Source organism: Protopterus annectens, chromosome 1.part2 (assembly GCF_019279795.1).
Source record: "Protopterus annectens isolate FY-2018-M chromosome 1.part2, PAN1.0, whole genome shotgun sequence".
NCBI classification, from domain to species: Eukaryota; Metazoa; Chordata; order Ceratodontiformes; family Protopteridae; genus Protopterus; species Protopterus annectens.
In genome coordinates this window covers 542,012,307-542,037,621 of record NC_056727.1, presented here as the reverse complement: position 1 = coordinate 542,037,621, position 25,315 = coordinate 542,012,307, and the positions used below count along the sequence as shown (strand labels likewise).

Below are 25,315 nucleotides of genomic sequence, written 5' to 3'. Positions count from 1 at the left end.
TTCACTGGCAAAGTCTCTCTATGAACATTATTGTCAGAAGAATGAGAAGCAGAGACCTCTTCAGCTTGCTGACTCACTTTTTGTTGGTTAAACTTATTTCCTCCTCAGCCTGTCCTGCATTAAAAAATGACTTTTATCCTCCTGAAAAAAAAAACAGTTTGAAGACAACTGGATACAGCAGCTTGAATCTCACACCCACCTCTCAACATTCCATGATTGGTGGGATAAATTTGTTTCTCTTCTGCCTTGTGTACAGCGAGTAATCATTTTTCTACAAACACTCTACTGTCTTCAATTGTTAATACATTTCCCTTCTGTTACAAATTTGCCAGGATCAATTCTTTCTGCTGGTTTGACTGCATCTTTGCTAATATAGGTCTTGGGTGCTTTCTCGTGGCCAGGCTTGGAGTATACATTTGGATGTGCCCTTTCATTTAGCAACTTTTGCTATAGAACACTTGCTTATTTATGCTTTCATAAAATTAAAACAGCCTGTTCCTTCCAGTTTCTCTGGTAAAGCAGAAAATCTCAGGTTTTCTCTGCATGCTCTCTCTTCTAACTCTATTTTTTAAACAGCTCTTATTGAGAAATATCATATTCAGATGGCTTGGTGCCAGAGCCATGGGCTCAAGCTTAATGTCAAGAAATGTATAGTTATCCCTTTGGGAAAAAACATCTATCCATGAATTACCACATAAGTGGCAGTACACTAAACACCAAAAGTGTGATGAGAGACTTAGGGACACAGGTGGACAGTGGTCTCACCTTTGATAACCACATCACCACAAGAGTCAGGAAATCCTTCTATGTGGCACACCTCATCACTAAGGGCTTTTCATTCAGGAAAAAGGAGGTCATTGTCCCAATATACTCATCCCTCATTAAACCCATTACAGAGTACAACGCCCCATTTAGTATGTACCTCACATGACATCTGCAACAGTTGGAAAGGCCGCAGAAATACCTCACTAAAAGAATCACAGGCCTAAAGCAGATGCCCTATGCTGACCATCTAAAAAAGCTCCAGCTATATTCTGTGGCATATCGTCTACTCAGAGGTGATCTCTGCTTAACATACCAGGCCATGTCAAACCCTGAGCTGTTGGAAATGCTCCACTTAAAGAAATCCTAATCCCTCAGAGCCACACGCTCCAAGGATTTAAACCTTATCACAATAAACAAAACATGCTGGAGGGATAGGTTCCTGACCCAGAGACTCCCCATCCTCTGGAATAGACTGCCCATACATGTCAATCAGAGCACCTCCTTGGCCCTCTCCAAAAGGAACCTTGACGATTGGATGGGAGATAGGAAATTCACCCTAAGGATCACGTCAGTCACCCTCCCTTCAAATTCCTCTCTCTGACCCAGTTACACATCACCCCCTTATACTATTCTGGCATGTCGAGTGGTATATTATTGACGTCCTCTCCAGTTCAGCTGGTTAACCTGGGAATCCTGAGACAATGTTACAGTTGTCTCATGTACACAGACAACCCTCTCCTCCTCCCAACAAACACATGTGAGACATGCAACTATATAGCCAAACTGGAGGCTGAACTCTCTCAACACAGGACTAGCAAGACCAGAAAGGAGGAGAAGGTAACCACACACAACAAACCCAGTCTCACATAAACCAACCACAACTGCAAACCAAACACATAGTAACACAAAGACATACTCGGAGGCTCTAATAAAAAACTTACTGAAACAATAGAGGCTCCCAAAGCAGACATCCAAGAAAACACCACCTCAAAACTCTGCACAAGCAACACATAGTACACAAAGTCAGTGTGCCAAACAATCACAGCCCTTAAGGTGAAACACCATGCCTGATACACTAGTAATAGGTGACACTATAGTCAGACACACTGACATCCCGCTTACCAGGCTGAACAAAGAGAGGGTAATGGTGAGCTGCCTGTCGGGAGCTAGGATCCGCCACATAACACAAGCACTCAGGTCACTCCAAAGCAAGTACAAATATGACTCAGTCATTGTCCATGCCGGCGTGAATGACCTGAGACGTACCTCCTTGGACTAGAGGAGCTCTCTGATTATGTAGCCCAGGCCGGTATGACCCTGGCCCTGAGCAGCATCTTGCCCTCACCAAGAATCATGCCACAATACAAAGACAAGATGATCAGCTTTAATAATTGGCTCAATTACTGGTGTCATTCTAGGGGGAATCTAATGTCTGTCTGCTTGGGATGACATGCTGGACAAGCCACGCTGCTTCGCAAGGGACGGCTTGCACCTGTCACCACTGGGCTTCCGGATATTGGCTAAGGCTCTTGCCACCCCCATAGTGCCTTTTTTAGGCAAGGCTCAAAAGACAAACCCACCACCTTAGAAAACAATAAAGGAAAAAAACTAAGGGTAATGCTGCTCAACGCCAGAAGTCTAAATCTCAACATGCAGGCTCTCGAAGCACTCCTCAGTATGGAGAGCATCGATGTCTGTGCAGTAACTGAAACCTGGTTCAAGGCTCCTGAGAGCACCCCAGCCCTACCAGGTTATACCTCGTATCATGCATTTCGGCCCCAAAACCTGGGCCGAACCACAAAAGGAGGGGGAGTGTTCATATTCATTAAAGACGCCCACACCTCCAGGTTAGTGGCAACGCACGAAGCATCGGAGACCATCCATGTGCAACTAACCGTAAGCAAAACTGCTATACAACTTGTAGCATGCTACAGACCACCCTCGCAATCTCAGGAACTCCATTCAGCCTTCCTGAAGACACTGAAGGATATGAATGTCTCACCAAATACCATCATATTGGGAGACTTCAACTACCCAAACATAGACTGGGTGCATTACTCAAGCCCCAACACCCTAGCCCAAAGGTTCCTGGAATTCATCAACTCAAATGCGATGGAACAACTAGTCACCTCCCCACAAGGAAATAATATACTTGACCTGATCATCACAAACATGGGGACAAAATGCTCAACACCGGAAGTATACCCCTCACTAGTGAGATCAGACCATAAACTAATAACCCTAGATATTCATATCCCACCTCCACTCCCAGCACAAAAGATCACAGTGAGAAACTTCTCAAAAGCCGACTTTACACTCCTTAGGACTGAAATGGTATCCTTCAAGCCCCCTGGGCCAGTGGAAAACACATCCCACACTGCTGAATCCTTCACAAATGCTTTCTACGGGCATCTCCAAGAATGCATGGATCATGCAATCCCAAATAAAACCAAGACCCTTTCCACCAAAGGCAGGCATCCTATCTGGTGGACCCCAGCCATAAACAAACTTTATAACAAGAGAAGGAAGCTACTGCAAGACAGAGCAAAATCCCATAAAGGGAAGGCATCCCTGATCAGCACTAGCAAAAAACTACGTTCGCTAATAAAATCATCAAAGGCCAACTTCAAGAGAAAAATCGCTAAGGACACTAAAGATAATCACAAGGCCTTCAGTTATGTTAGAAACCTGGGCAGAAACCCTCAGATATGCGCAGAGTAAGTTCATAACGGCAAAAAATACACTGAACCCACAGATATTGCCAACATACTGGCAGACAGGTTCAGTGCAAATTTTTCCCCTCCCTCTCCCCCAAAAGACGAAATAAATATCTCAGCTGAATGCAACCTCCCTGAAATCTCAGATGTCCAGGTGAGAGCTGCCCTCAGCAAATCTAAAAATACAGCATCCATGGGACCTGACGGTGTCCCAGGTTGCGTGCTACGTTAACTCCTAGAGGAGCTAAATCCACACATCAGAACGCTGTTTAATCTTAGCCTTGCTACAGGATACGTCCCTGAAGACTGGCATACAGCTACAGTGGTCCCACTCCACAAAGGTGGCACCTCTACAGACCCTGGAAACTACCGCCCCATAAGCTTGACCAGCCTGGTCTGCAAAGCTATGGAAAGGATCATTATGGAACTCATAAACAAAGACATTGGAGACCTACAGACAATTGACCCTACCCAATTCGGCTTTGTAAAAGGCAGATCCTGTCTTTTAAACCTGGTGGACTTTTTTGAAACAGTCACTAGAGCCATCGATGAAGGCAAAGCAGTTCATGCAGCCTACCTGGATCTGGCAAAAGCCTTCGACACAATACCCCACTCAGGCATCATAGACAAGCTCAACAGCTTAAATATAAACCCGTTTGTCACAAGATAGGTTGCAAACTGGCTAAAGGACAGAACCCACAAAGTCAGAATAGCTGGAGCTATGTCAGACTCTAAGCCAGTCACAAGTGGAGTCCCACAGGCCTCTATCTTGGGACCCCTCTTGTTCGGCATTTATTTCTCAGATGTGCAAGCAAACATAGGGGGGTTGTGGCTGACAAAGTTCGCAGACTGCAAACTAGACGCCATAGTCGACACACCAGCTGACACATGCATCCTCCAGAAGGGCTTCACAGAAACAGATGACTGGTGCCAGAGTCATGGCCTTAAATTAAATGACAAAAAATATATAGTCATCCCCTTTGGAAAAAACAAAGTACCCACAAATTACCACATAGGTGGTAATCCATTAAGTACGGAAAAAATAATCAGAGACCTGGGGACCCAAGTTGACAGTGACCTCTCATTTGACACCCACGTCACCAAAGTGGTTAGAAAGACCTTCTACCTTGCCCACCTTATCATGAAGGGATTCACATCCAGATCAAAGGATGTCATTGTACCCTTATATTCCTCCCTTATCAGGCCTATGATTGAGTACAATGCCCCATTTGGTATGTACCTCACCAGACACCTGCAGCAGCTGGAGACCCCCCAAAAGTACCTTACCAAGAGGATCAAGGGTCTCCAGCATATGTCATATGCTGCCAGACTAAAAAGGCTCCAGCTCTATTCAGTAGCATACCGCCTGCTCAGAGGTGATCTGTGCCTTACGTACAAGGCCATGTCCACTTCAGAATTAATGGACATGCTCCACCTCAAAAAATCCAAATCCATCAGAGTCATGAGAGCTAAAGATCTAAACCTCAGCACAAATATGAATAGGACATGCTGAAGGGACAGATTCATAACCCAAAGGCTTCCCGCACTCTGGAACAGGATACCTGTCCATGTTAGGCAAAGCCCCTCACTGACTCTCTTCACGAGAAATCTGGACGAATGGATGGGTGATTGTAGGTTTACCCCGGGGGCCATATCTGTGTCATTGCTAGATAGAGGCACAGTAAACTAAATTTAATTTAAATTGTATACTTTTGTATCATTACATGGGGTGGCGAAAGCCACATACACTTTGGCTAGGCTTATAAATGCCCTAGGGCAGATAGCCTAGTACTATACTATGAAACTATGCTAGACAGGGGTCCAGGGAAGTAAATACTGTGGGAAGAAATATTCAGGGAATTGTTATGGCTAGGCTTGTATAGGCCCTAGGGCTGATAGCCTAGTACCAACCTATGAACTTATGACAGCCTCTGATTTTTGCAGTTTTATCAGCTTATCTAAATGGCTAGTTAAAGCTTTTATTTTTTCCAGTCTTTTGTTGTTTGAATTAATATATTCCTTCAGTGTTTTATTTATTTTAATCACCTCTGAGTACATTTGATTTTTTTCCTCTAACTTAAAGAAGCCATCTCATGAACCAAAGCTGAAGCCTGAACTGCTTTTTGCTGAACAGCTGCAGAATCCTTCCCAGGCAGTGACTTCTCTTCACCTCTTCTGGTTGATTTTCCTTAAGGTTTTCTACATTCTTCTCTGCTACAACCCAGGCAGTGTATTTACTAGCAATGAATGAATCCCTCCCAATTTTTTTTTCAATGCACTCCTTTCTGTATTCACACTGGGAGAGCTGAAGTTATGCTATGTTGATCACTGTGCAGCACACTTGGAAGCAATAAATAAATAAATAAAAACTGCTGTGATGGAAAGGATTGAATAGAAGGAAAGCTGTCACTAAGTGCACAAAAACAGTATACACCCCTTCAAAAAAAAGTCCCAAGTTACACTAGCACTGTGCAATAACCCACTGTCAAGAGAGAGATACTGGAGAGCTCACTTTGGGGAAAGTAAACATGAAACAAGCAAGTTGTCACACTAAATTTACATAACCATTCACACTCTACACAGTTCTTGCCTTAAAATACACTTTCAGCCTGGCAAATATCAAAAACTAAGCTTAAAAATCCATTAAATAAGCACAAAAAACTAGGATACACAGGATACACCTAAAAAGCAACTCAGAGCTACAATAGTGGTATTTCAGGAATGTCTACAGAAGTTACTGAAAAGCTGGCATTCTTAAAGTAACATCACAATTCTCACAGAAAATAGATAAAATATGTAAAATATCCCTTAAAACATAAGTGAGGAATGGTTCCCAAAAAGGGTCTATTCTTCTGACAGGGGGCCTCTGGCTAACTGCTGTTCCTGAGAAGCCTCAGAACTGCAAATGCATGATTAAGCAAGAAAGTACTAAAGATTTTTAGTCACTCCAGATGTTTATATAGCCCCCTCTAAAACGGTCATAACCTAAAAGCAGCCTGAGTGACAGCATGGGAAGTGATGAAGGCTTCTGGAGGCTGGCCAGTTGTGCATCCTTGGCAGGATATAACCCCTTTCACTACTGCAGCAGTAAGAATGATGGACATATATTATACCTGTGCCACTGAAGCACAAAGGCGACTTTCCAAAGCGAGTAACGACCAGAGCAGGCAGTCAAACAGGCGGCAGAAAAGTTCTGATATGGGTACATACTGACATCCACTTTATACCCAACATCCATTTATGGCAGATGTAATGCTTTGTGATGCAGGCCGCCGCATGAACCTTCACAATAGCATTTTAACTTTGGTATAATGGCTGGACATACGAGTAAACTGGAGGCGGACTCCCTCATGTTATGGATACTGGATCATATGAACAAAAGGACATAATATAATATGCATGTGTCACTGCAAAGATGATCTGCAAAAAAATGCTCCACAAAAGAAATCCATATAACAATACATACAAGTATGTAGTTATCTTAACATAATAGTAGTACTTTGAATGGATCATTCATTACTTCTGGGACTTAAACTGCTATATGTTCTGTCTGGGCAGTCTTAAAGGGCTCAGGTTGCTTTTTCCTACACAGAATGCAAACATCCATTATCATGGAAGAGAATGGACGTACAAAGAGGGTAATATTGCAGCAACATCTTCAGAGCCTTCTTGCCCTCCCCCATCATAAGGGGGTCAATCACCTGGCCCAGGAGTTTGAATTAATAATGGGGATGGTGTGAGGAACAGGTAACTGTGATCTATTTAAGCACAAACTACTATGATACGTTACCTACACAAATGTTCTATGTTCTTCATTAAAATACTGTTGCTGATCTCATTACATGTGAAAGGACTCCCAGAGTTTAGACAGGCTGGATGTAGCTTGTGACACACTCCTAAGGATGCTTTGGAATCCTGTTCTAGTCATATACATGGTGCCCAACTTGTAATATCAGGTGGTTGCTTCTATGATGGATATGATGTCCACCCCTTGCATAAAAGCCACTGTGGTGGCTGTTGCCTAGGTATAGCAAGCTTTCTTTGGGCTAGGCAGGCTTTCATAGTTGTGGTAGCCAAAGTGATTGCATTGGCAGAGCCACCTGGAAATGATTTGCTTTGTCATTGGGTCTCCTTTCTTTTTTCAACAACAAAGATGAACAATTGTTCTGTTTTCCTGAAGTCTTCATTCCTATCCAGGTTAAACCTAAGCTGACTGTATGCGGAATCATTTCTTCCTTTTTTCTGGAGGTAGATAAAAAGGCAGGAAGCTGAGGGTGAATTGTGAGACTACGTCAGGCATGAAAGAGGGGCTGGTTCTCAGGCTTGCTCTGACCTTATGAAAAGACATCAGTTATCCAGGCTTCCCTGCATGGACTCAAGCAAAATATCTCAGCTGCCTGTTTTTCTTGGAAGCAAAGAAATCTAACTGTTCGACCCTTCATCTATGAACTAGTTGCAGGAAGATCTCCCAGTGTAACATCCACCTCTGTGAGGGTCTGCCTTGGTTTTGCTTAATTTGTCTGCCTCTAAACTGTATTCTAATGGAATGCACACTGCTTTTAGACTCATGCTGTGTTGGAGGGCCAATTCCTACGGTATCATGGCTAGCCTCAGGCAAGATCCTGCGCCGCACCCCCCCCCCCACACTTGTTGATGTACCACATATCTGTAGTAATGTCTGTTACCACCTGGTGGGGTTCCCCTTTCCAAAGCTGACTCACATCCTTCAGTCCCTGAAGGACCACCAGCATTTCCTTTATACTGATGAGCTTTATTCTCTACTGGTAATCCCACATTTTCTGTACTTTGGTGCCCTGTGAGCAAACTCCGAAGGCAAAGTGGTTGGGGGTGGGCTGCTCTGCATTTCATTTGGTATGAGTTACTGACCAATGTTACCTCACTACAAATAGGGGATTCACTGTCCTAAGGAGGGAGAAGGTTGAGTCCACACAGCTCTCAAATACCACTGTATATCCCACATATGGAGATTGATCAGAAAATCATCAGAATGGTGGAGAGAATGAATCCAGGGGCTCTTAACTCTCTGGTGGTGACTTTGGTCTTAGCTGCCAGTTCCTGGAAGCAAGTGTGGCAATTCAACCTTCTTTGATGGAAGAAAGGAGACTTCAGATCCTTCTAAGAGTGACACCAAAGAAGGCTTTTTGGTTCATAGTAAATCACACTTCCTAAGAGCGTCTCTTTTTAAACCCACGGCAGCCAGGAGTGGTGCACTCCCCTGGATCAGATACTCATCCAGGTAAGGTCAGATCTTGACACCTTTCAACCTGTACAACGCAATGGCAGGGGGAAAGCTGTTGGCTAAGCCCCTTGGCACTGTGGAAAGACCAAAGAGCAAGGCAGTAAATAGTGACAATCTCCAGAAAAGAATCTGAGAGAGTGCCTGTGGGCCTTGTAAATGGGAATGTGCAGACAAGTGTCCTTGTGATCCAAAATGACCATACACTTCTATGGATGCAGAGGGGTAACAGAGCCTGCAAATTAATCATTTTATATATTGGGCCCTTTGAGAATTTGCTAAGCCTTGAAAGGATCAATATAGACCTCCAGGAGCACTCCTTTCTGAGAATGAAAAAACATACTGAATAAAATCCCCTTCTGTACCCCCGGTACAGAAGATCTGAAATTACAGGTTGAATAAGGCACTCCTGGTCCTTAGAGTTTGGGGAATCCCTTACGGGATATGGTGGGGAGGCTCACTGAAGTCTGTAGCCTTCTTTTATAATCCTTATCACCCACACAACTGTAGTAATATCCTCCCTAAATGGGAAGGCAGGAATACAGGTTTCCTGCTATACTTTGGTGTATGGCAGTGGAGGGACCCAGAGTCAGGTAGAGCAGAAACTTGAGGAGGCAGCAGAGTCAGAACTTCGCTCTGGTACTGGAAGCCCCTTGAATTTCTCCTGGTTTCATCCCTTATTGTCCTCTTATCATGTTTTTTTTAAACTGACACATTCATACTGTTTTGTCTTTGGCCTTGCTCTATACCTATAGAACATACCCAGTTTGGAAGGATAGTTTCAAAACAAGGAATGAGGGAAGGAGTAGCTTTACACCCAGCATAAGCTTACCTACTGCCCATCTTTTTAAATACTTCCTCCAGTGCCCCCCCCCCCACACAATAATTCTTTGTCGAGGGGTGCACTAATAACTGGGACTTTGGCATCCTCCAACAGAAGCTGGTGCCTTAACCAGGTATGTCTCCTGATCACTGATCCAATGACAGCAGCCCTAGAGACTATATCCACAGTATTCTAGAAACCATTAATGGAATGTTTAGCTACCTGGTTCATAGTCAGCAGCAGCACCAGGAGCTGGAACCTAAGGTCAGTATCCGATATTCCTCCCATTTTCTTCTCTATATGCTCGATGAGGGCCAGCAAGAATTTTGGCATATGGGTCTAGAAGCTGAAGGCCCTTAAAGGATAGGGTGGCTGAGATGTAAACCTTTTTACCAAACCTATCCAGAGCACGACTCTCTTTGTTATGAGTTGGGGGATGGAACGTTCTTAGCTCCTTTCTCTGGATCTAAAGAGACTAGTGTAGGGTCTGCCACCAACTCTTACAGAAACACTTGTGACTATCCTGAACCATTTAAAACTTATTAACCCTTTAAAACTTATTGCTTCTTGCAGGCAGGGGCATGGGAATCCAGAGCCAGAGAGACAGCTGCAAAGACATCCTCTTATGTCCCTAGTATTGGGGGAAATAATCACAGCTAGAGCTAGGGAGTTTCCATATTGAACAGTTCATGATATCTCTTCTTGGAGTCGGAAGCCTCCCTATTCTCCAACTTAAATTTCCACAGAAGGGGAATCTGATGAAAGAATATCTTCTACAACAAATTTAAATGCAACAGGGGAAGATATACGAGTAAAAGTAATGAGTAATCAAAACCTTCTTGAGCAGGGTTCTGTCATGCATCTGAAGAAGGTTCCTCTTTCCTTTTAACAGGAGACTGGTGAAGGGGTTCTGGAAGACCTTGGTCAGACGAAGGGCCAACAGGCCTTTAGGCAGGACTTAGGCCAATTTAAACCAATTGTCTTGGCTGGCTTCTTTCTTAGGAGATGGACAGAAGAAATAGGAGAAGGGGGAACATTTTTTTTTGAATTTGCTGTAGTGTGGTCTCCCATCCAAAGTGTATGGAGCTAATGTGGGGATGACTATTCTCCATACTGTAGCCCTTTACTTCTTCATGTAGGTGGATGCCTCCTTCTCACTTTGCAATAACAATATGGGGCTCTCCTGACCACCTTGGGTCAAGCAACAGGGGAATCCTCATGTTCATTATCAGATCATGATGTGCTCTAGTCCTCTGTCACAATGGCCTCTGAAGGATCAATACCAAAGAGTAGGGGGCTGAGAAGAAGCAAATGGCTGCTCCAGAAACTGCATATGCACATCACACTACAGGTAGTCGCTTCAGACTAGCTATGCAAGGAGGATGAAAATTCCATATCCTCCCCTAACCTCACCTTCCAGTTTTTATTTGGCTAGAGAGATGAAAGAGGAGAATGAGCACATGGTAGAATGGGCAAAAGCCTTGAAACTTTCATTCTGAAGTCAAGATATAATTTACTCAAATGTTTTACCGAGTCTTAGGCATAAAACATTTACAGACATCACAGGCTTGGATGTTGTTTTCTTGTCTAATGCAGAAGACGTAGCTGATGGTGGTGTCTTTTTAGGGTCTCTCTACCATAGTCACACCTGCCCTTTTTTAAAAGGCATAAGCAACATGACAGTCCAAAAATTTCCCCCATCATGGTACATTATCTTAGCCTGAGTTCTAAAGCCGTACTAGATGAGAATGAAGGCACTACACTTTGTTATGGAGGTTTCTGCATACAAGAACTGTGGCAAGAAAATTCTGAGATGCCAAAGCTTTTATACCTTCACACTGAGCTCTTGAAGACTTGCCAGACAGACAGATGCCAATTGAAGTCCCAAAGTAATGAATACTGCAAAACTGATTTAATGAACAACTGAATACAATGCAGGATAACATCTTGTTTTCAACTGGAGACATCTTTACATTCCAGCATTTCATCAGCTTTCCTGCCTTTAATTTAATACAACTAATCCAGACTCTTTCCACCTCCATCATCGCTATTGCTTCTTTCTTCCCTGTGCACCTCTGGATAACTGCTTCCCACCAAATGTACACTTCTGATTTTTTTTTTTGCATATTACAAGTATTTTAAGAATAAAATATTGAACCAAACAGACAATCCAATTACATTTGTAGAAATATTTCACAAAAGTTAAATAGTTAAAACATGCAACCAGAAGGTAAAATGCAAACATTAAAAAAATAAAAATCACAAACTGCACCCATCAATTACATACATTAAATATTTTCATGGCCTACTAATAAATCCAAGTTACTTATAATGAAAGAGTTATATAATACAAATACCAAGGCAATACAGTCCAGTCACCAACGGCATGTGTGTCAGTCGTCGTTTTGTGGAAAAAAGAAACGGCAAAAACACTTTTGCTGTTCTCCAAGGCTGCACTTTTCACCACTGCTATGCAACCTCAGAGCTCGTATACATAAGTTAGTGCCCCCCCCCCCCCCCCCTGCAAAAAGGCTTTTTGTGAAAATTGCCAAAAGTGGTCTACAGCATTTTTTTTTTTTGCTGAAGGGCATTCAACATAAATGTCTTCAGTGACTTGACATGAACTGATATCAAACAAGCAGAACTTTGACATCATCTCTATATTTACTGAACATACTAATAAACAAGAAAGAGGAAAAGGATGTGAAAGAACCTAAAGAAAGAGGCTCACATCAACAGGAGGAGGAGGGAAATGAGAAGTGGAAAACCTATAACGGGGTGGGACAAAAAATATGGCTGACCAATTATCAGGAAGCACAATCAACAAAACCGTTTGCATCATTGGAAATGGCATCTCTTACACAGGGAGAGAAACTAGCTCCTAATCTCCTCTCATACGTTACCTTGCATTTATATAGGGAGACTATTTCAAGCACAACTTACAACTCTACATGTCACATCTGATGTACTGTATCCCAGAATTCTTTTTTTTTTTTTTTTAAATACAGTGAAGGTAAGCTGTACTGACTGACCCCTAGAAGACAGTGAGGACAAAATGAACAATTACCATGTATATGTTACTACTGTCTTATCAGCTAAGTTTGATTCCTTAAATATGAGAAGTGAAATGGACTAGGAAATGCTAGTTAAAAAATGACTTCAAAAAATGATTACCCTTACTTTTCAAACCACAAAGTGAGATTAGTAGTGTGTCGTATCATCCTGAGAAGATTGGGAGAATTAATTTCTTTGTCCTCCTTTGTCCACACACTTCCAACCAGCTCAGAAGGTTGCACAGCTCTAAAAGAAAAATTAAATCAAGTAAACAGTGGAAAGAAATTCCCTGGAAATGCAACACAGTTAAGCATACTGTTGAATGAGGCAAACACTGCTACAGTATCTAACAGCTCCAGAGACAAACAGGTTACAGATTTTCACGTTTACTTAATGACTGGCATATGGCTGGAAGCAGAAGTTTTCCTATCAGATTATTTTTATCTACCAACAACTTCTTATCACATACTCCTCAAATAGGATATGCTACTGTTCAGTCTGTTATACATCAAAAACAAAATCAAATCAATTAGTAATTGAAAACTGAAGAAGTTAGATAAAAGTGAAACATTTCTGAGAACAGAGCAGCCAAATCTTTGCTATGTGCTTCTGTTGATCCCGTTTTATTTTTCAGTTTCACAGTAAAGTTTAAATCTCCTCACGTGCTAACGTGCCTCTTTCCTTCCACTTTCCCAGCCTCCTGTTCATCTCTACACTGTACCTTATCCTACTTCTTCCTTCCTCCTATTATCCCTACACTTCCCTTTTCCTTGTCTTCTCAGTAATTAACCTCTTCACATATGGTTGTGCCTTCAGTTCTTAATCATTTGTTTTTCATTCCTGTTGTCCCTTTTTGTTTCGACTTTGTTAATGTACAGTATTTAGAGTCTAGTGTAGAATTATCATATTTAAGTTTTTTAAACTTGTTTGTATAACTTTAGCTTAGTTTTACTGTATTATTACAGACCTTTTCTCCCCGGAACTCTGCTGAAAAAGGGCTCTGGCTCTGTCAGACATTCCCGGTGAACAAATGTAAAATAATTAAATACAAACTGCACACATTAACCTCGTTATAGAGAAGGATGTATCTATGATGAATAAGGATTAATGTAGCACAAAGCAGATGACAAATGGTAATGGAAGATGTAAATGTGATTATGTCAGCATATCATTTTCTCGCTTGCTTGCTTTATTACTGAATAAAACAAACATCAGCAAAAATAAGGTGCTGGTACACTCAAAATCTCTCTCAAATTTCACACAAGCAACAACAGGGTAGTACAGCTTAATGGCTAAATAACTAAATGCAAACTTCTGCCACACCATGCATACTACCTTAAGGAAAACCAGACGTACATGAAACAAATAAGAAATATGTGATGTAGGCATCGTAAATAAACTATTACTTTATTTATTTAGTTGCTTTTGTTTACTGTGAAAGTCTAACTAACCCCTTTTCAGGGGATACCTGGGGAGAAAAGCTCCACAGCATACAAAGATACAGTAACACAAGTAAAATGTGATTAGTAATGTATGCAACTCAAATTTAAGAGAGTCAAAATCATTTGCAGAAAAGCTCATAATACAATAATACAAACAAAACATGCTCAGTATTATATATAAATTCAGATTTAAAATTTTACTGGAGTACAGTTAGATAAGGAGTATAACAGCTCAGTATGAAAATCGAAACAATGTTCACTGAACACATTAGTAGTGAGTAATAGTGAATAACTTGCAGGTGAAGGTTGCTAAATTATAATTTTCATATAGACAGTAGGGTGTATTGTAGAGGTTATCATTGAATGTTAACTCGTATTCAGTACAGTGATTGTAGCTGTTGCAGTAGTGAACCATGTACAGAACAGAAATGTTAGATTCAGACAAAATAAGATAAAAAGACTGTAAGATGCACCTTGTCATGTGTGAAGTATTAGCAACAAGGTTTATTTTGGAGATGACTAAAAATAGGCAGCACCGCAAAGACGAGATGGATGAGTTGTATTATTGGGTATATGTACTACAGGAGCAGAGTATGGTATACAAAAATGTGAAGCACAGCCTAATGTGATGTGAGGCTGCTGATGATTATCTTTATGGCAGAGCAGGGGGACAGTACAGGGTAAGGGGGTTGAGTCTTGCTGAAGGAGGGGGTAATACGCTAAGGTCATTCCATGGAGTACAGATAGCCGAAACTTATACAGGGTAGTGTGTGAAGATAATTAGGATCACCCTTTGGATGAGCAGGTGCAGATCCAGAGTTTATCAAGTGTAGTTTAAGTTTAGACTTGAAGGTTTGCTGGTTCTCAATTAGTTTTGATGGGTAGGGGTCAGTGTTACACACTTTTGAGCTAGGTTGTTTCCATCATGTTCCCAACAGTTTATTTATTATTACAAATGTAGATTCTCTATGTACTGCAATGTGAAATGGAATCTATTCCTGGAGCTTTTCTCCTCAGGCTTCTGCTGAAAATGGGTACACACCCAGACAGACTATCCTGGTAAACAAATGTCAAATAAAAAAAAAATACATTGAGATACAGATGGAGCAAAGGCTGTCGCTGGCTGTATTGTGTGACTTGCTAATAGAAGCAGTTTATCATTTGAGCAAAGAGGTTGGTTCGGAGAAGAGAGATGTAAAATACTGAGTAGGTCAGGACACTTGCTGAGGTGGTGCAAAAGGTTGTAGATTACTGCTAGCTGACAATAATGCAAGGTAATGACAGTTCAATCCAGTTTAATTGCTTGATGACTATCTAGATGGGATCTATAAGACTGAATGGCAGCGAAATCTGCTACTTTATTGTAGCACTGCTCAGTTTGGGTTTGTAGTGTAGTTCATAGGCTGGCGAGGACTAGAGACACACACAGAAGAGCAGAGGAACTAGGGAGGAGGAAGCTATGCTTTTTTTTTTTTTTTTTTTTTTTTTTCTCCTCTGGAAGAATCAGTAGGGAAAAAGCAAGTTCTACACAACATGCCTAATTGTTGGTTTACAGTTTTTATGGCTGGTTCTATGTGGATGTCAAGTTTCAGAGCGCCATCAAATTGTGCACCTAGTAGTTTGGCATGGAGTACAACTTTTGATATCTGAATTACTTAGAGATCAAATTGAGAAGTGTAACTTGCTGCGAGAATGTTTTATAGGCGAGTTGAAGCTGTTCTTACTTTTTTTTTGATCCCATGAAATCCATAGCTCATGCATACTTAAATCTACTGGAGATACCTACCGGAGACGCTCACTGTTTAAAAAAAAACATTCTTGGAGGACTTTAATTATCCCTTCTATAAATCGGGAATCCAGTGGCGGCTGGTGACTTCAAATCAAAGGGGGGCTGCAGGAGACAGCTGAATGGGTGGGGTCAATTGGGAAGGGGTGTGGCCAGCTAGAAGGGGGAGGAGCTATGCTCAAAACCACAAAAAACTAACTAAATACACTGCCGTGGGTGCCAAACCGTCATTATGAGAGTCCAATCAAGACAAAATGAAGTGTAGAAGAATAAAAATATTTCAGTGCATTGGCTGCATGACAGCTTACTTAATATCTAGATGGAAACAAAAAGGTTGTGAGGCATGAAAAATAAATTACTTTTTTAAATACATTAATGGAATGCCAGTCAAAATCAAGTATAAGAAAAACAAGCAGCACTCAACTCAAACCACTTCTTGCACTGCAGTTCTAATTATAATTTATATTCAGCTTTATTAAAGTACCAAGTAACATGCTGAAAGTAGAAATCTCTGATGCCCCCACTTGTAAAAATGTTCCTTATCCAAAAAAAGACCTGCTGCCTGACAACTATCTACTTGTTTCATGGGGAAAACATGATCAAAGTAAAAAATGAAAAGCAAACAAGAAATAAGCTCAAGATACATTGCTTAAAAGGATTACTGTACAGGTTATAGACCACACGATTGGCATTCTGTTTAGTTTACGGGTAAAGCCTGCAGAGATGACTGGAAGTCTCCAAGTGTAATGAGCTTCTTAAAATAATGTAATCCTGTCCTTTTATTACAAATACTGTCATATGCATTTCAATACCCAAGGCTTATACATTAGTTAAGTATTCTCTACATGGCAACAGAAAGGCTTTCAATGTTGGCAATTTTTTAACAGTATACTTATTAAAGCTTACTTGCATCTTACAATCTCAGCCAGGCTTACCTGATGGTCATTAAAGTATTGCTACTTAAACACAGAGCAACAGGCACTTTGAGTAATAAGCATAAATCAACAGTACAAAAAAATATGACAGAAACCAGACCATTCTGCAAAAATCAAGGACAGATGAAAAGCCACTCTAGTGTGTCTACCTTGGATGGGGGGATACCCTGCACATTTACACTGCATAACTACTCCTTGCCATGCTTCGACACATCCAGAGTCACAACATGTGGGAGTGGGGTGCAACAAGTACGTCACAATTTGAAATGTCTCTGGCTGACTGCGATGACCCTGACACATTTGTCATACCTCTCAACCTCAGAGCAAGAAATCTGGACAAAGCCATATAAAGAAGTGGGACAAAGGCCCAAAAACAAGGACAATTTTTAAAAATATTGCTCTTATAAACTTAGAAAGATAATAGAATAGGTCTTGCATTAGTATGAATTTTCTGAATGGTATGAAATCTGAAACTCAAATGTCTGTCATTATTTTCTAACTTCAGACTTTAATGATTTGTCACTAATTTGCCAAAAAAACACAATTTTATGAAACATGGACCAAAAATGTGATGTAAAAATATAAAATAGCCACACAATACAGCTGGGAACCTGTCAAAGAAGGGACACTTTAATATTAGTACTGTTAACTTGAGCAGCTGACAAAATAAAATAATCTACATGCATTTCTGAAATAAAAGTAATCTATAACTATGATTACAGTTATTTCTTAATTGTAAACCCTCCATGTTTTCTTCCAAAATTGCTATTTTGCGGAGGGATTATTAGGGGAAGAGCAACATTTTGAGCCAAAATCAGGGACAGTTGAGAGGTTTGGCTATGCCTAATTCTATAAAGCAAATTATTTTCATGTACCTCTCAACCTGTTAATGCAATAAATCTGGACAAGGCCAAATATATTGGGGGAACATATAAACAGTACTAAAAATTGCTCTTGTATAAACTGAGACAGTTGATAGAATAACAAGTCTTACTTTAGCATGCATTGGTTATGAAGTCTGAAACTCAGTGGGTCATTATTTAGTGACTTAATTCCTAAATGATTTGCCACAAATTTTGAGGAACAAACCAAAAATAAGAAGCAAAAATCTATTCATTCTTTGAAAATCTGGACAGTTGGGAGGTATAGTTCAGCTGGGGCTGTCTAAGTTTGCCGCCCTTCCCCCTCACAAAATCATGGTCGAATGGAGCCTCCTCCTGCAGCCATTCCAATGATCCATTACTTGGCTATTTCACTCCATTTACCATAAACACTAATGTGCATACTGATTTACTTCTATGATGATTTGGACTTCATTTGAAAGTTTTATTTTGCATTTTACAGCACAAACACTAAGACATCTGCTAAACAAACTTAGCATTAAAACTTCTCTGCCCTTGAAACTCACATTCATTGAAACAGCATTGAAACCCACATTCAAAGAAAATACATTTTGCCAGTGGCAGATAAAGATTAATTCTGGGCTGTTTTCAAATCATAGGTCCCTTGCATATGAAACATACACATGTGCTCTTTGATACACCTTCCTGTTGTTTTGAACATTTTTCCAGTAAACAATGAAACAAAATGCATGCACCAATAATGACAAAACTGCCCAATTCAGAACATTTCCATCATAAAAGTCTACTCAAACTTCTACAGTCCACCATTATCAGTAAATATGCACAATTCTACAGTCCACCATTATCAGTAAATATGCACAATCTCTGAAGTAAAAAAGTCATCTAAATAATTCCACATTAAATAAATCTGTAACTAATGAAGAGGTTGCTGCTAGCAAAAACCTTTATATTTCATGGTTTCATCGAAAAATAAAGTGTCTGATGCCCCTGAGGAATAAATTGCCTATATTACATTAAAAATGATAAGCTAGTAATATTGCAATAGGAAATGGATGGCAAACAGATAACAGGCTCATAGTTAGTATCTTAACTTTTTCAGTACAGCAGCATTCACCCCGTGTGGGAGTAGAACCAACAACCTTCTACATCAAAAGCAAGTACACAACCTGTTGTGCTATTAACATTGCAAGCTGACTTTCTATAAGCAGCACTAAACTTCTCTTCCCCTGCAGCTCTCAGCTCCTTGTAAAATCTACTCAATACTCAACTGCATCTCAACTTTGCAGCACAAGAAATCTGGAAAAAGCCAAATTTATTGGGGGGGGGGCTCAAAAGGCCAAACACCAGGGACACATTAAACATTGCTTGTATAATCTTGGAAAGTTGTAGAAAATGCTGTTACCACCATACAATTTACTGCCGAGGTCCCTGTGCAAAACAGTCAGAGCAACATACCACTACGCCATATCAGCTGCTTGTGAAAGAGAGGAAGACTGAAACTTAAATGGCTATTATTTAATGAATTCAGTTCTCACCATAGCTGTCAACCTCTTAGCACAAAACACCTGGACAAACTCAGTAATGAGGGAATACAGCCCTCAGACATATTCAGTGAATTCAGTTCTTGCCATAGTTGTCAACCTTAGCACAAAAAACTGGACAAAGCCAATAATGGGGTAATACAGTCCCAAAAATAAGGACAAATTTCAAATATTCATCTTATAAACTTAGAAAATTGCTAGAATAAAAGGTCGTGTTACTATGTATTTTCTGAAGAATATGAAGTCTGAAATTCAAATGCCTGTCAATTTTATTTAACATTTGTTAATCAGGACAATCTGACTTGGAACAAAAAAACAATTTTCAGCAGAGGCCCAGGAATAAATAATGCAGACTGGGAGTCTTATTGGGTATCTGGAGAAAAAGGGAGAAACCAGCCCCAGACTGACTGTGATCTCTGTGTGCTCTTAAGGGAAATTGCACTTTCCTGTGTGTGTGTACTTGTCATCCTCCCAGTGTGTACATTCCCCACTGTTGTCAGTAATGAGGATTGAGGCTCCTTGATTACTGGGCCAGTGCAGGGGCATCACAACTCTAAAAATACAGCTAATAATATGATCCAATGTTACAGTTCACTGCAACGTGTATAGTAGTGCAAAAGCAATTCACTATGTAATGCTCAGTCAAAAAAATATCACTGGGGAGTAGCAGCAGGGTTCTAATGTTGTCAAACAACATGCGTTGTTTAACAGTACGTTATTGTTAAGAAGTGCAATCATTGCTATTGTGTGCAGAGATTCATTGCTTTGGTTTTGACTACTGGTGTCTAAGAGCTGTAAAAACAGACAAATTAAAGAACTGTATTTTATTTATTCTTTTGTTGACTGAGTTAGTCCCAGGAGACTCAAAAGTGCAGTTATACTACAAGGGGAAATTTGGCAAGAGCATAAGGAATCTTCCCTACTCTTTTTGAGGGGTGTTGTGGGACTTTTATATCCACCTACACTACCAGTAACTTAAGCAGATCAGGCTTCAGTTTAAAATCTCACCTGAAGGGCAGCATTGTACTACAGTGTCAGCAATCAATCTACCCGGTATGGGAATAGAACTCACAGCCTTGTTGAGTGTGCTACCTGTTGCACCAGTGACACTGATGCTGATCCTGGAATTAACTTGTTAGGCATGCACCCTGTCCCTGGAACGAGTCTGGGGAAACCCTGGCTATACTGTTATCAAAAATGATGATTCTCACACGAGAAGCATTTTGAGGAGAGTAAAGCACTCTAGGAAGGGTGTAAATCAAATACAAAAAAATGACGAAGGCAGAGACAAACGAGTTTCACCTACTGGAATATCATTTTGTTTGGAAAACAATCTATGGGCTATTTTTTTGAGCAGGTCATTACATTGATAAATGTTTTACTGCTCAGCATCTAGTAATTAGGGTACAAAGCACTGTAGGCCATGCTGAGAAACTGTCAGAGTAGTTTTAGTTCTGTTGGCACTAATTCACCTTTGAAAGATAAAAATTAAAAAGACAAGTCATGTCATTGTACTGGCAAGTAAACTAAGTTAAGTTACTGTGTGTGGGTGGTGCAATCTATTTTGGTGACAAGGTGATTATTAGCAACAAGTTTCCCAAAAGTTTTAATACTTTTTTTGTTAGGGGAATTTAAAATTATTAACATAAAGTGGTTGAAGGATTAGAGACCACATCCCATTACAGCATGCATTTGCACTACTGTCAGTTTAGCAAGCATTGCATCATGCTTCATGGTCAAGAAGCATGCAAAGCAAAACCTCTTAACCTCTACTAGATGTTGGTTGGGATCCCCAGCTCTTGCCTCCACTTCCCAGAACATCTGTCACTGCCTCACCCTCACTTGCCTAAACAAGCCTTTCCCCTATTTTACTCTGCATGTTCTTATTCCTGTCTCTTCTGGCTCAATGTTTTTCAGACAGGCCCAGATAGTACTAATCAGTTTGCAGCCTACTGATGTCAGTTTGATTATCCAGTACTGTTTTCTCATGTGCATTTGTCTGCTGTGGGTGTCAGAGTGATGCCGTGGGTAGCACTGTAGCCTTCGGCTTCATTCTCACCTGGGGTACCTTCTGTACTGAGTCTGTATATCCTCCCTGTATTCTTGTGGATTTTCCCCAGGTGCTCCAGTTTCCTGCTGTCTCTCAGAAGCATGCAGTAAGTGAATGGACAAATCTGAATTGTCCTTTGGAGTGGATATGTTTGTATGCAAGAGTGTGTGTGTGCATGTGCGCACATGTGTGCGCGTGTGATAACAAGAGACTGCTACCATTCCCTGTTTACCTAGTAAATTCTGTGAATGGTATAGATTGTCCATGGGATTTCTATACAAGTTGGACACATTTTTATAAACCTGGGTGGATGAATGGTTTGCCTGTTCCAGCACTGTTAAGTTTGTCACCACTAAATTTGCTCCAAGTCACACTTAAAACTGTCAAGTTAATTAATCAATCAAATGTATTTCTGTACTAGGCACATTATAAAGCAAAACATGAAAAATACTGTAGTAAGAATCATATGATACAATTAACTTCAAGAACCGCTATGTGAATCCTGTCTGCTTATGTCAGGTTTTGAAAGGCTTCCAAAAAGTCTTATGAATTAATATGTCTTTGCAAATGAGGGATGTTATAGGGCACCCCTTTGAATTAGCCTCAGACATGCATTCATAAAGCTGCCAAAGTAATGAGTTGCACAGGCCAGCAGCCTGGTAAGAAAACAACCTAAGCCCTGGGGACTGAAGCCTAAACATTAGCATCACCAGCAGCAACTTAATGAAGATTCCATCAGGGCTGATAAGTACCAAAGACACCTTTAAATAGTTGGTATCCCGAGCAAGCAGGGATAAAATGCCATAAAAAAATAAAACTTTATAAGTATGATTCTGTGCTTGTCAGGGCACTAGTGTACAGAACGCAGGATGGGAATTATACGAACGTATGTCAGAACTCACTGTAAAATTCTGCACTAGATACAAGCATGAACCTCATTATTTAAAACCCTAGGTAAAGAACCGTGCGGCTATTCAAGCAGTAGAAACCAGTGCATACACGATGAACTTTTACAGAGGAGCACGTTTTGGAATATATATAATATTTTTCAGGTGATGAGAGCACAACCTGATGATGGCACAGTCTTGGTCATTTAATGCAGGTTGTCACACTTGCATTGCAGATGTTAGGCATGATCTCCCATTTCTTATTATTTGTTCAACAATGTAGAATAAGGGAAGGAGCTGAGGAGGACATCAGACTGGTGTGAATGTCCACACTAACTGCCTTGGAAGCATTAACTTTGAGACCAATTGTACTTTTCTAGGAAATTATGTTGTGCACACCAACCTCAAATGGGATCAAAATATGACCACATGCTTAAACAGCTTTATAAGGCTATTCCAGATTTATAAAACTAAAAATAAATGCACATGGACCTACTGCATAGTGCATTCCTTTTATTATTCTAGACTTTTAGTGGAAGGATTATTTTATGACCCTGACTACAAATCACTACTTTAATAACTGGACAGCCACTAGATAACTAACAGGAAAATAAAACCCACTCATAATTAGAACAGCGAGTTACTCCTGGGTCCCAGGGATGATATCATTGGCAAAGAAAATCATACCACTGGGGCTTATATGGCCCTCAGCTGCATCTTGTATCACATAATCTCATGGGGTAATTAAAAAGAAAATGAACATAACCTCGGACAAGAACTTGCTGTTCTTTAACAAATCAATGCTGCTCATGCCATGACATTTTACTTATTATAATTACTTACAGTCAGATGACTTTTATACACTATTCTAAAATCTGAACTATTTCCCACAAAGGACAACCACAATTTGTTCTAAGAATTAAAACTAGCACTGTGAGTTCATTTTCTGAGTTTTACATACGTCTTTATCTTGATATATGTATATACCGTATATATCACACACACACAGTCCTCCTTGTCTCTCTCTTTCACACACACACAGTCCCTTCTTTTGTCTCTTTCTTTCTCTCTCACACAGACACACACACACACAGTCCCTTCTTCTGTCTCTTACTTTCTCTCACACACACACACAGACACACAGTCCCTTCTTCTGTCTCTTTCTTTCTCTCACACACAGTCCCTTCTTCTGTCTCTTTCTTTCTCTCACACACACAGTCCCTTCTTCTGTCTCTCTTTCTCACACACACACAGTCCCTTCTTCTGTCTCTTTCTCACACACACACAGTCCCTACTTCTGTCTCTTTCTCTCACACACACAGTCCCTACTTCTATCTTTTTCTTTCTCTCTCACACACACACACACACACACACACACACACACACACACACACACACACACACACACACACACACACACAATCCCTACTTCTGTCTTTCTCACGCACACACACACACACACACACACACAAGTCCCTACTTCTGTCTCTCTCTCTCTCACACACACAGTCCCTACTTCTGTCTCTTTCTCTCTCACACACACAGTCCCTACTTCTGTCTCTCTCTTTCTCACGCACACAAACACACACACACAGTACCTAATTCTGTCTCTTTCTTTCACACACACACACACACACACACACACACACACACACACACACACACACACACACACACACACACACAGTCCCCTCTTCTGTCTCTTTCTTTCTCTCGCACACAAACTCCAGCGACCAAACAAACAATCCAAACACCTACCTGCCGCCTTTGTCCCGAAGCCCGTGCAGTCGACCGAACACCTACCCAGTAATCCACCGAACAAACACCTACCCAGCAAGCCCACAATCCAAACACCTACCTGCCGCCTTTGTCCTGAAGCCCGCGCAGTCGCACACTAACAGTCCCGCCCCGCGAGAGCAGCTCAGTCCTCCTCATTGGCTCGGACTGCGGCTGAAGCAGTCCGGAGCTCCTCTATTCTGTGCGGTTGTCACCGCACAGATTTCTGGTATCTCACAGCAATGGAATGCTGGGTACCTGTTAATCCATATACGGACTGCCGATAAAGGCAGTCTGAGTTCAAATGCATTTTTTGTTTTGCAGATTTTTTTTCTGCTTTTCTAGGTGGGGGTGCTGCAGTCCGGCAGTCCGATAGGATGAGCCGCCCCTGCGGGAATCCTAACACAACCCTACATTTGCAAGAGCAGAGAATCCTAGACTTTGTAAACGCAAACACTCTGGACTAGTTAGTGCATGCACCTATTAAAAGTACAAACATACTAGACCTGGTACTCACAAATATGGGAGAATGCTGCATGCCTCCCACCTGCCCCAAAGTGTTGTGCTCCCTCTGGAAAGGTCAGTCCACAAAACAGTCTCCTTCAAAATAAGAAGTACTGCAAGGTAAAGTACTTTTTATTAAGTGAAAACCTGTCAAAATTTCAACTCGCGCCACACCCAGATAACACAACAGCCTATGCAGAATTATTCACAGAAGCTCTGTAAAAAATCATGTAAATGATTGTGAGACTGCTGTGCCTACCTGAAGCAAGCCCAAAACTAACAAAAAACTAAACCACTCTGGTGGAACCCCAAATTAAAAAGGTTGCACAACAAAAGAGAAAAAAAGTGAGATAAAATTATGAAGTGTAACACCAAAAAAGATAAAAACTCAAACTGAACAGGCAATCAGGAGGACTAATCAAGTCCAACAAAGCAAAGTTTAAGGTAGAGGTAGCATCCTAGGCTGATGGCACCATAAGACCTTCTTTTTCTATGTCCGAAACTTCAAAGGCAGCACTCATTAGTGTGCCAAACTGTTGGCAAATGGAGAGACATTCACTGAACTAGGAGATGCAGCAAATCTGGCTAACAAATTCAGCTCCAACTTTACCCCCCCCCCACCCAAGAAATACCATTAAACATTATCCCTCCAACTATCAGTAGGGAACATGTCTTAGATGTGCTCTCTAAGGCCAAGAAAACAGCTCTGATGGGCTGCAATATCCCAGGATGCCTCCTAAATAGCCTGAAATATTACCCATCAGGGTCACTGGTGTTACTATTCATCCCCAGCCAGACAGTTTCGTGCTATGTAAATGGAAGACAGAAATGGTCATCCCTCTGCACAAGGGCAGACCATCAATAGATCCAAGGAACTAAAGACCTATCGGTGTGACTAATCTCGTACACAAACCG

General features: G+C 41.0%; 1 protein-coding gene across 1 annotated transcript in view; it reads right to left on the bottom strand.

Annotated features, from left to right (window-relative positions):
• Window positions 1–25,315, bottom strand: part of LOC122790011 (son of sevenless homolog 1-like) — a gene marked incomplete at its 5' end in the record, with an annotated part of 1,046,520 nt that overhangs the window by 508,686 nt on the left and 512,519 nt on the right. The window contains 1 exon segment of the mRNA XM_044057549.1: window positions 12,743–12,862. Within this exon segment, the coding sequence (XP_043913484.1) occupies window positions 12,743–12,862 (120 nt within the window).